An 11,929-nucleotide genomic window follows, 5' to 3' on the forward strand; every position below is an offset into this window, starting at 1 on the left:
AGAAAACCGAGTCCACTGGTGAGTCGACTCATTAGCAAGCAGAGATCTCTGATTTTGATCAAACATATACATTATCCAATGCTAGGATTGAACAATTAACATATTTAATAAATCCGGTCGGGGTCCTGCCTAAACCCAACTTGCCCATCAAAAATAAAACAATTAGCATGAATTTTGTTCCATAGGAGATCCAAAACAAGTTCTATCAAATGAAAGGTTTGGTTCATAGACTTGAAATTCTGTATACATTTTACCTGATTATGACAGGACATGTATAATACATTTTTCTTAACTTGATTTGAAACTTCTATCTTCGAGTCTAGCTCAACATTCTTTCTCTGCAATTCATGTTTTTTGCAAGTGATCATTGTCCAAGTATTTATAATCATTGTGTATCTCCCATTTCTCATTCATTGTTTGGAATAAATGAGATAAAATTATCTATCTTTTGCGCTTCGACTTCAAACTTGTTGATGATTGAGAGTTACTATGCCAATTGCGCTTTCTTTGGTTGATGAACCAATTGTTAATTTGTTTTAGCTGCAATCCTGTCTCCTCCACAAGTTTTGCCTTGTCATCTTCCTGAAAAAAACATGTTGAAATTAATACTTTTTTTGTTTTTATTAGTGTATATAGAAATAACTAATCTAGAGCTTGACTGGTCTTCATTGGAGTTATGATAAGAAGTAATACTACTACTGATTTTTTATTTGGAAAAAAATGCCTTTGGGTGTGGCAGATGCTAATTTGCAAGCAATATGAAATGTTTTGGGAATGTCAACCAAGTAAAATGAGGAGTTTATTGTTTTGGAAATGAAAGCATTATTCTTTCTGGTTTGGATTAGATATTGAAAAAGAAATTATTCTTTATGATTAAGCGCAAGTCTAGAATGAAATCCAAAGTTAATTTTGTTATATTTCAAAAAGCTTTCTTCAAATGGCTGTCTTACTACCATTTCGAATTTGTAATTCTGTTAGAATTACTTTTGTAATTCTGTTGGAATTTGCGAAAATACCTGTTCATCGTGAATATTTCTTCTTCTACTAAAGCTTCAATATTTCTTCTTCTATTAAAGCTTTATTAGTGCTGATAAAGTACCTTTGTAATTCTGTTGGAATTTGTAAGATTACCTCAACTATTGTATGGGATATTAGTCTAGTATGAATTTTGTAGTGAATGATTCTGGTAAGAATGAAGCCTCATTTTCCAGGATTCGTTTGGGAACTGAATTTTGAAATATAACTTCTTTGCAGGCAATTACCAATTACTACCTTGTGGCAAAGTTGGCACGTAAAGACTTATGAATTTTTTTTTAAATCAAGCAAGCTATTGCTTGGAGACTAACTGATTTAAGTATTTATGTTTAGCCTTCTGAAATTTTAGACTTGAGATATGTTAGGAAGAATTGGATTGTAAATGCAATTTGCTTACTGTTGGGTAAGGCCATTTAGCATGTTGTTGCCACCAGTTTTTCAACAGCGAAGTGGTGTCACTAGGCAACTTGCCTGCCCTTCTCTTTCTGAGTATCTCCTCTCTTACATCTTCAATTCTTGACCTAAAACCCTGCACATGAAAGAAGCTCATGTTAATATTTGTTGATCCTTCACCTATGAAGTCTAATAAGAGTGATCAAGCTAAGAATGATACACTGATTTTTCTCCCCAATTGAAATGAAATAAGTAGCTGAGTTCGGATAAAAATATGCGTTGTGAGCTTGAAATAATAATTCAAAAACATTACCTGTTTCAATTCGATCTTCAATTCTTGCCTAACTCTTTCCATTAAAGTTCTCTCTGACTCAGTGGGGAGTAGAGGACCAAATCCCATCAAATCTTGCCCATCTGTGCCAATATCCAAAGCATAATCTATCTGTAGTTCATCTTCATCATCTGACATAGTTGCACCAGTTCCTTCGCCGAGCGATACTCCTGAAATAGGAAATCATATGGTTTTGGAATCATATAATTATATTCTTAGGTGCTTTGAGCATGAGCAATGCATAACTGTATAAAAGTTATATGGTTGTTTTTATTCATGTTAAGGCATACAAAATTCACAAAGGCCATTATTATTCATAGCTTCAAGGAACTCCCTGTGTGCAAAAGTAATTGGTAAAATAGCTTAAAGACATGTCATGCGATGCAGATAATGCAACTTGTTGGTGTGATATTCTAGTCCCACAATGGCCATTATTGTTCATAGCTTCAAGCAACTCTCTGGGTGCAAAAGTAATTGGTAAAATAGCTTAAAGACATGTCATGCGATGCAGATAATGCAATTTGTTGGTGTGATATTCTAGTCCCCTTGAACTAACACGTAACTCTTCCTTTCAACCCTCTTGTCCAACAGTAGCTTGTAATGAGAAAGGCATAGGTGTCACTTCCTTCATTTAGGCCAGGTTTGGAAACCATGATTTTCTTTTTTATGGAATGTTAGTTTACTCAGTTGTGGGAGAGAGGCAAGAAAAAATTAAGAGGAGATGAGTGAAATGAGTGAGAGGGAAAGAATTGAGAAGAGATGGTGAAATGAGTGAGATGGAAATAATAGAGACGAAAAGAATTGAGAGGAGATGAGTGAAATGAGTGAGAGTGGAGAAGTGGCTGAAAAACAGGGAAAAGAAAAACACTATTCAAAATAGAATACACAATAATAGATGTTATGAAATAAAGCTTTTATTAATGAATTAATGTCGATACAATAAATTTGCTGGCTTTTAGGGCACATACACCAATAATTGTAGTCCATGTATTATGCTACATGCATGTGTCGTTGATATCTTTTATTCTACCAATGGGAAGCTCTATTTCCCATAAACTCGCTTTGGAAGTTAAGTTCTTCTCGCTTTTCAAATTTAAGAAAAGTATTCTTGTAATTTTAACCACTCGTGAATTATTCTTTACTACGTGTAATCCTGACCTACATTAACCATTCCTCCCTAACCTAATATAACTTTGGTCTTTATATATACTTGTTCACTTCCAATGAGGCTTATTACATGTTTGATGTTGACTTTGAATGATGCTTCCCATACATTTAGTCTTTATTTTTTTTTTTAGTTTTTTGCTTTCTACATTTTCTCTTATTAAACCCATTGCTTCTCACATCTCTTCTTGTACTCGCTTCCCACTCTGGCAATTATGGTTTTCTATGTATTTCATATACGCACACATTTCTCAGGTATTTTTGAAGTGCTTTTCCATTTTTTTACATTGCATTTCCATTTCCAAAATATGTTTTTTGGTATAATATTCCCCCCTCCATTTCCGCTAACCATGGTCCTAACACCCCTTATGTACTTATTTAATTTATCTCTTGCGTGTTGGAAAAGAGCACGTTGGTGAGAACATAGAGAATTTTCCGTCAGAAGTGATTAAATACAAGGATTAAGGTCGGGTTAACTGAATACACCCAATGTTAAATTTGCTCACAGAGATCAATTTAAGTCATTCTAGCCTTGCATTTTCCCCATGGTTTTGCTATCTTCTATGGATTAAAATGAACAATTTATCCGAAATGGGGCCAAATAATTTAGGCCTGATTCCTTCAAATCACAAACAATATGTTTTTGCTTGAAACTAATTAAATTAACTACACTCTGTGGTGAATGCAATGTTTTTTGAGGATTCAAGCTCAGCATTTTCATTATCGTTTTTGTGTCCATGTATTATGCTACATGCAACTGTGTGTGGTTAATATCTTTTACCCTACCATGAGTTATAACTATATTTTAAATGGGTTTCTTGTTCTTTCTATACAGCCACCTAAAGTGTCCAAAATCTCAATATTCAACCTTTCTAATATAGTGTGTGCCATAGAGGATACTTATGTGGAGGAATGTGATGTAGGAGGCATACGATCGGATAACAGAGAAGATGATCCAATCAAAAGATTACGAAAGATAATCGTGGGGCTTGAAAGCTAGCCCATATTTGGAGGGAAACTCCATAAAACAAGTCTAAGAACACCATTTCTCCACAAAATATACTTCCCATTCAATGTTTTAATAGTAAAAAAACAAGCTGCTCTTCTTATTCCATTTGACCGTCTTTATAGAGATACGCTCTTTTTCCAATTACAAGTGCTATTAAAAGAAGCAACTAAAATAAAAATATCTCTGAAATCCTATTCAACGAAACTACCTAAAAATAACTTAAGGGCCCGTTTGGATACTGAGAAGATTTTGATTTGGATTTCTCACATTTGCAGCCCATTTTGCGTTGTGATTTGGATACGGATCAAATCCTTGGATTTCCAAATTAGCGACTGACAGTGAAAAAAATCAGATTTCCAAATATGCTGTGGAAATAAGTAATTGGAAATCCACAGATCTAGCAGTTTCCTTCACCCTCTTGGCTCCTCAACCTCTCCCCTCCAGTCGCAAGTACCCCCTTCCCTCTCTATCTCCCTCAACATCAGCTGCCGGATCTATTCATTTTGTATTCAAAACTCAATTCCAATTACAAATACAAAATATGAGGTATCCAAACGGGCCCTAAGTATAATAGGAAGTCGCTATCTAAAATGTTCTTAGAATATAAAGTTGGCAATGCAAGAAGCCAAAAAACAAAATAAGAAATTTGCTTAACTTAGAACAACTAAGGGAAAATATAAGTTGTTAAATGCTAGAAAAACCTTAGAAATAGAAAAGCTTCTATATCTAACTTAAGCCATCAAATTCGAAGCATTCTAATTTTGACTGTTTTGCAAGTTTGACAAGGCAAAATTGCCACTCACATGCCATGTCACCCATTCATGCCACATCACCTTTCATGGGGTCACCCCAAGTTGTCGATTTTAGATCCTTTGGGATCATCTCATGGCCTTAGGATGATCCATCTTTGGCTGGTAATCTTCAGCCCACTCTTAAATCCAATCAATCTGATCCAATGCACTAAGATAGAAATATGCTACTTCCGATCGCTGATCTGAACCGTTGATCTATATGATCCGGGGAGATGCTCCTGCATCAGAGCCGCTTCTTGATATAAACTCAACCATGAGTTCCAATCCAGATTCTTTCTGATTTGGAGAGTAAGGATCTGAGGTTCCATGGCGGAGGTACTTCTCGTGCCTACCTCAAACTAAAGTCCTTTCCAACGAATTAGATACTCCCATCGTGCTATTGATCTGGAACTTTTGGTTGGGTGGTAGAACTTGATTCTACCAGAAAATGTGCTCTCGAAATGCTCATCAAACTAAGATAGTTGAGGTAGAAAGAAGCCATCACTATTCTAAACGATGGGGCATTCGTCGAGGTGGGCCAATCTTTGTCCTTCAAGGCTCACTCCATTCCCCGGTGAAATTCTCGTTCTTCATATAACTGGTATGTCAACTCTTCTATATGACATTCCACTCTGGTATTGGTGATTTGTAGATCTTCCATGGGAGAGTTTTGATGCTCCCGATAAGTTATCGATGCTGAGTAATTCGAACCTCCAGGTGCATTGAAAGACATCAATCGCCCATTTGATTCTTAAGTAGTTGTTATGGGCAATCTTCTAACAAACCTAACTCTGAAAAATATTGACAGAAGTGACATAACTTCTGTATTCATTCTTAGCCCGATATATTTGCCATGTCTTTTGAATTATAAGATCAACAGCCTTCTTTCTAGCACAGTCCTTGGCCTTTTGAGCTTTATGGTCACATATTGTTCTAGCTTGAAACTTTAAGGATTGTTGATCAATTACCGATGCAAATTTTTTTTTTTTAAATGACCGTGTACCTCCTCCTAATTATTGAACGGTGGTTTTCCTAATTTGTGTCACTCTTGCTCCATTAGTATCTACAAAGAGTTGGTGCAAAGGGCTACAATGTTCTTGGCACACTAAATTTTTTATCTGTAGCTTCGCCCATATTGCACATCACACGTCTCGATGGCCTCTATCCAAGTAATGCATTGGTACTCATACTCACCATAACCAAAGAAGATGGAAATTCCATACGGTCTATCCATATGTTAGAGAGCTAAGATCTCTTTCCAAATACAAGTAATATTAAAGAAGCAACTAAAACAAAAATATTTCCTAAATCCTATTCAAAGAAACTAGTTAAAAATAACTTAGGAAGACTAGGAAGTTTCTATCTAAAACGTTCTAAGAAAATAAAGTTGTCGATGCAAATGACCTAAAAACAAAATAAGAAATTTGCTTAACTTAGAACAATTAAGAGAATATAGAAAGTTGCTAACTGCTAGAAAAATCTTAGAATTGGAAAAGATTCTTTTTTATCTAACTCAAGCCATCAAATTAGAAGGGTTCTAATCTCCGGTTTTGTAAGTTTGGCAAGGCAAGCTTGCCACTCTCATTCCATTTCACCCATTCATGCCACATCACCTTTCACAGGCTCATCCTATGCCGCCGATTCTGGAGCCTTTGGGATCACTTCTTGGCCTTATGATGATCCTTTTTCTGTTGGCTATATTCGATCCAATGCACTAAGTTGAAAATATGCTAGGCCCATCATCAATATGAATCGTTGATCTGTGTAATCTGATGATGCTCCTGCATCAGAATGTGACCAAACTCAGAGAAGCAAGGGGTTGAAGAGACATTATTACGATATTGAGGCGCGCACGCACAAACACGTGAGTGCGCAAAATTGTTTTGGCCGTAACTTTTGATCAAACGGTCGGATTTGAGTAATTTTTCTATTGTTTTGAATCGAGTTAAAAAAAAATGCCATTTGATGGGAATTTTTTGTATTTTAAGTTTTACGCTTATTTTAGTCTTTGGTATAAATGCTTATTTGTGGGGATTTTTTGATATTTTTTGTTATGAAGGAATTGTGGAGCATTAGCCCAAGACTTTTGGGTTTCTTTTCATTTCATTTAGTTTCTTGAAACCCTAGGCCGATCAAAATCTGTTTTGACATGGTTCATAGCCATTTTCTTACATGATCGTTACTATCATACGATCTTTTTTTAAATGGAAAATAAGTTTATTGATAAAAGAAGGGGGGGGAGTCCGCGACCAAGAAGGTCAAGAGAACACTACGAAGATGACAAACACGTTGTATAACTCCATGAAGCTGCCCAAGAGCTTCCACTAAGATACCACAAGTCCTCTCAATGCAGGCAAAGTCAAAAACTGTTAGGCCATCCTTAGAAACACCTTCCCTAGCCATTCTATCAGCATCCCTATTAGCAAATCTTTTTACATGTATAAATGAAATCCATGAACCTTCAACTTTGTCTTGGATTTCGTTAAACCAATGGGCAAATCTCCAAGGAATAGGATGACTCCCCTTGAACAATCTAATGACATTGAGGGAGTCCCCTTCAACTACTACTTGATCTATGAGATTAGCATCAAGCAATCTTAACCCCCGATGCACTGCCCTCACCTCTGCCCCATTTGAATCCGTAGCCGATTGGGCCCGAGAAAGCCTATAAAGTGTTCTCATTTTCATTCTTTAAAATGCCTCCTATCCCAGCTGGCCCCGAATTTCCACTGCTAGATCCATCAAAGTTGAGTTTTAGGAATCCAGAAACCGGTGGTACCCATTCTTGGATTTGATCTGAACCTACTTCTGAGCCAATATGTACAAACCTCCCTCCATCCATACCACGGATCATGGGTTGAAACAAATCTTAAGGACGGAAAAATATTTGCCCAAGATATGGTTAGGGCAACTATTTTCCAAAATATAAATTGGGTCCCCTTGAATAGGCGTGCATCACTTGCACAATTCCATTAACAATGTCAATTAAACAAAATTTAAGGTTTATTATAAGAATATTTCAAATATTATAATGCATGCTTCATCTTCTTCTATTTATTAAACAATATATTTTGTATTCCAATTGAAAAAATAGTAAAATTTTCCTATTAACTCTAAACAGTTGTGTTTGAAACACATCATTTTATGTTGAAATATAAATAATTAAATTACACCAACTCTATCTGCTTAAGCTTTTTGAGTCATTGGTTGTTTAACATGGTATCAAAGTTGTTGCTTCACAGCGGATCCTAGGTTCTAAACCCAACAATTCCTTGATATGAAAAATCCACGATGATGCACCCAAAAAATAGGGGCCATATGTGAGAGAGAGTGTTGAAGTATAAATGATTAAATAACACCAACTCTATCAGCTTAAGCTTTTGGAGTAATTGATTGTTTCACATTTTATAATTTTGTAAATTGCACAATTTCTCTAGTGTGTCATACTTCAACAACTCACAGCTTAATTAATTCCACAAACTCAGCACCATAATATATACCTTATAAATGAGATAAAAAAAAGCCTAAATTTTGAGGTCTCAACTTCAATATTCCATGGCTTACTCTTTTTTTAACACAATTTGCCACATTAGTAAGTGCGTGATTATTGCACCATCTATTTCTTGTGGTTTTATTGTTTTGAGTTGTCATTTTCCCATCCCTTCAATTAGTTGCTCGGCATTCTGCCTTGGGCACCTATTCAATCCTACATTTTCTCTTCCAGTGGTTATTGCACCATATCTTTGACCATATATATTTACAATCTATAGTACATATCAGTATATTACATTCAATAAAATCTGTTGTATTTTAATGTATAGGTGTGTAATATGCATGTGTTTACAATTTCCTAAGATTACTGTAATATGTTTAATCTCTTTCTATCACAACAACACCATCTGGGTATCTGCCCTTCTTCTTTTGCTCGATGTGTACTTCTTATCTGTGCTTTAGGTTTAATCTTACGCTGGCTTGCTTAACTATCTAACATTTCTACCAACAAAGATTAAAAAAACGTGAAGGGTTTTTTATTCTGCCTCCTACTTTCCTACCCTTCATGTTTTTAAAAACAAAAAGCTTCATAGAGACTAAATTAAAATTCAAACCCGTGACCATACAGCTGTATTTCAAAAATGTCTCTTGAAGCAGACAAAAAGGAAATCATTCTAGAAAACCCATGTCTGCTTTGGACCTTTGGTGTTCTCTCTCATATTAGGTACCTAACTAACTAACTTCTCCTAACTATAAACTATTTTAATGGGTCCTACTCCACCCACCTCAGTACTAAAAGACATTTCAAGAAAGACATGAACCTACCCAACTCTCTCTCTCTCTCTCTCTCTCTCTCTCTCTCTCTCTCTCTCTCTCTCTCTCCCCCTCATCTATTACCTTTAACTCTCTCTCTCTCTCTCTCTCTCTCTCTCTCTCTCTCTCTCCCCCCCCCCCCCTCATCTATTACCTTTAAAAATTCAATAGTCTATACAGATGCATGTATCCTATGTGTCTCTCTCTCCTTTTATCTATTATCTTTAAAAATTCAAAAGTCTATACAGATGCATGTATCCTATGTGTATATTTATAACATCTAAAACAAAAACCCAAGTGGTCAATAGCATGATTGTTTACCATATCAAGTAATAACCCAACACTGAAAAGTAAAGAAGATGAAAAGCAAAAACAACACAGAAGAAGAAATATAGATACGGAATGAATAAATAAATCAATGAATACCAGTTAGAGCTTGGAATGACTGTTCTATCTCTCTGCAAGCCATCACAGCCTCCACAGCATGAACTTGTACATGCTGCTGAAGCTGTTCTTTAAAAGAACGCAATAACATCATATACTGAGCCTGCACAGACAAAAAAAAGAAAGAAATAAGAAACTAGATTATAAATGAGAAAAAAAAAATCAAAGACAGATCAGAGATGGGTTGGTGCACCCAGAATGTCTTATTCTAAAAAGCAAGCAGAAAAGGATTCTTGAGAAAACTAGGCCCTATTTGGATTGCAAGAAAAATATTTCCAACAGAATTTTTCTTTTCTTTCCATGGTTTAGAAGGAAATGTTATGATTATGGTTAATTTAGAGGGATAATATCATAGAAGGCCCCTCTAAATAAAAATTGAATAGAGTTGTTTCAAGATATATGTTTTGGTGGCTAAAAAAAAGTAGAGAATTTTAGAAAAATTTTCCTTGCCAAACTTTTTCTAAAAACTCATGAAATCCAAAAACAAGGCCTTAGATAAAAAGTTTTCCTAAGAATCCTTTTCTGCTTGATTTTTGGAATAAGACTCTCCGCGTCAAGAGATTGATGTTGCTACATCATGGGTTTTACTTACGAGGAAATTGTCGAGGTCTTGTTTGTCATGTGGGGAGAGGATTTGATGGTGGTTTTGTTGATAGAATGAGTGGTAAGAGCGGAGGAGGTGGTGGGATTGCGCGATCTGGCCATCGATTAGAGGGAGCTGATCAATCGGAGTTGCCACACGGAGGCATCCGATGTGGGCCGAAAGAAGTTGCTCGTAGAGAGGATGTGCCACGATCTCGGCCTTTATCCGCCGTTGATCTTCATCATTTGATCCCATTAGCCCCATCTCCATCCCCATCACTAAGCCCCCTTCTTCCATTTCTCTTCTTCTTCTTCTCTTTCTAATAGATATATAGAGATCATATACAATAGAAAGTGAAGGGTATTATCAAAGTTTGAAGAAAAGTTATGTGGTTTTAGAAGGGATGGACCAAAGCATCTGTCTCTCTCTCTCTCTCTCTCTTCTTTCTCTAAAAGGCAGTTTTCTCTTTATCTGTGAAAAGCTTTGTCTTGGGATCAGAGACTCAATATTTTCTGGACCAATCTCAGGTCTGAGAGAGAAAGAGAGAGAAATACGGAATTCTTCAATATGGGTGTTTGAATTTATGACATATGGATGAAAGGGGGCAGAGAGGAGTAGAGAAACTACCGAATCATTACTCAAGAAATATGTCGGCTAAGAAAGTATTCCAGTCTCTCTCTCATCTCTCTCTCTCTCTAGACTCTTAACCCAACCAAAGGGTTTGGGTTAGCTTCAAAAGTGGGGATTCTCACCACGTTTTTGGATTTTTTTGTCTCTCTTTCTTTGATTTCTTTTTTGAACTTGAATTGTAGGCTAGTGGGTGGTTGAGAATTAGCTGAGCTGAGAATCTCCTCGGCTTCATGTGTTATTGTCGTTACATAGGGAAGTAATATATTCGCCCCCTTTTTCTTCCCTCGGCCAGCTCCTCGACGGGAATCTGAAATTTCGGTCCTCAATTTTAGGTTTCGGTCGAGAACGAAACCGAAATCGGTAATAAAGGAAACCGCAGTTATTTTGGCTGAAATTTCAAAATTTCATTTGTCCCGAAATTTAATCCAAAATTTAAGGGATTTCACCCAAAAATCTCGATTTTTTATAATTATTTAATGTTATCCCGAAATGTCAGCCGAAATTGCTGAAATTTCAGTTATAATTATGTACGAGATAAAATCGCTGTTGTATTGATTTCGGCCGAAATTTCGGTGAGAACCGAAACGCATTCTGAAACAGAAATTTGAAACGATGCAAGTGGGTGGCAAAAGGGAAGATAAAGCAGCGACTATATCATTTCACTTGTTTCCTTTACAACAACTAGACATTCTGATCAATGATAACGGTTAATTTTTGGTTAGGAAAATATAATTAATGTGTGATCAAGACCGTTGATCTTATAGATCACAATGAGGCAACCTACATGGTTTTACTTAAGATAAAGGACTACCAAAAATCAACGGTTTAGATTTTGTTGATGGAAACCTAAATGATCAAGCGGGCTACGTTCATCTAATCAATGTGGGGTCGATGGGTATGGGCAAGACTTGACAGCAAGGCTGGGGTGTTGTATGTAAGAGCTGCCACACAGGCTCTGATTTTGTCTTATTCATTTAATTCATCTGAACTGAGGTGGCTGCTCCCACATGCAACAGCCCAGCCGCAAAATGCCTTCTGGGATGGTCCCTAGCGAATCCCTTATTATATATATATATATATATATATATATATATATATATATATATATATATGTGAAAAAATAAAGGCTGGTAAAAGTACAAGTGGGGGGTCTCAGAAATATCCGACTGGGCTTATGGAGCCTCCTGATCCAGGCAAAACCCCCTCCCCCAAGGGATTTGAAGGCGAAGAAAGGCCGATTCAAA

At 36.3% G+C, this 11,929-nt stretch overlaps 1 protein-coding gene across 1 annotated transcript; it reads right to left on the reverse strand.

The window, feature by feature from the left end:
• Nucleotides 1-101: 101 nt before the first annotated feature.
• On the reverse strand, nt 102-10,730 carry LOC143885299 (homeobox protein knotted-1-like 3). Its single transcript, XM_077389405.1, has 5 exons — nt 10,065-10,730; nt 9,455-9,575; nt 1,742-1,929; nt 1,433-1,564; nt 102-582 (listed from the first exon to the last, which is right to left on the reverse strand). Exons 1-5 carry the CDS (start codon nt 10,350-10,352, stop codon nt 442-444), a joined length of 870 nt encoding a protein of 289 aa, XP_077245520.1. The 5' UTR covers nt 10,353-10,730; the 3' UTR covers nt 102-441.
• Between the last annotated feature and the right edge of the window lie 1,199 nt (nt 10,731-11,929).

The sequence above is a fragment of the Tasmannia lanceolata genome, unplaced genomic scaffold (assembly GCF_043159265.1).
Source record: "Tasmannia lanceolata isolate RefF3 unplaced genomic scaffold, GAP_Taslan_0.1 ptg000008l, whole genome shotgun sequence".
NCBI lineage: Eukaryota > Viridiplantae > Streptophyta > Magnoliopsida > Canellales > Winteraceae > Tasmannia > Tasmannia lanceolata.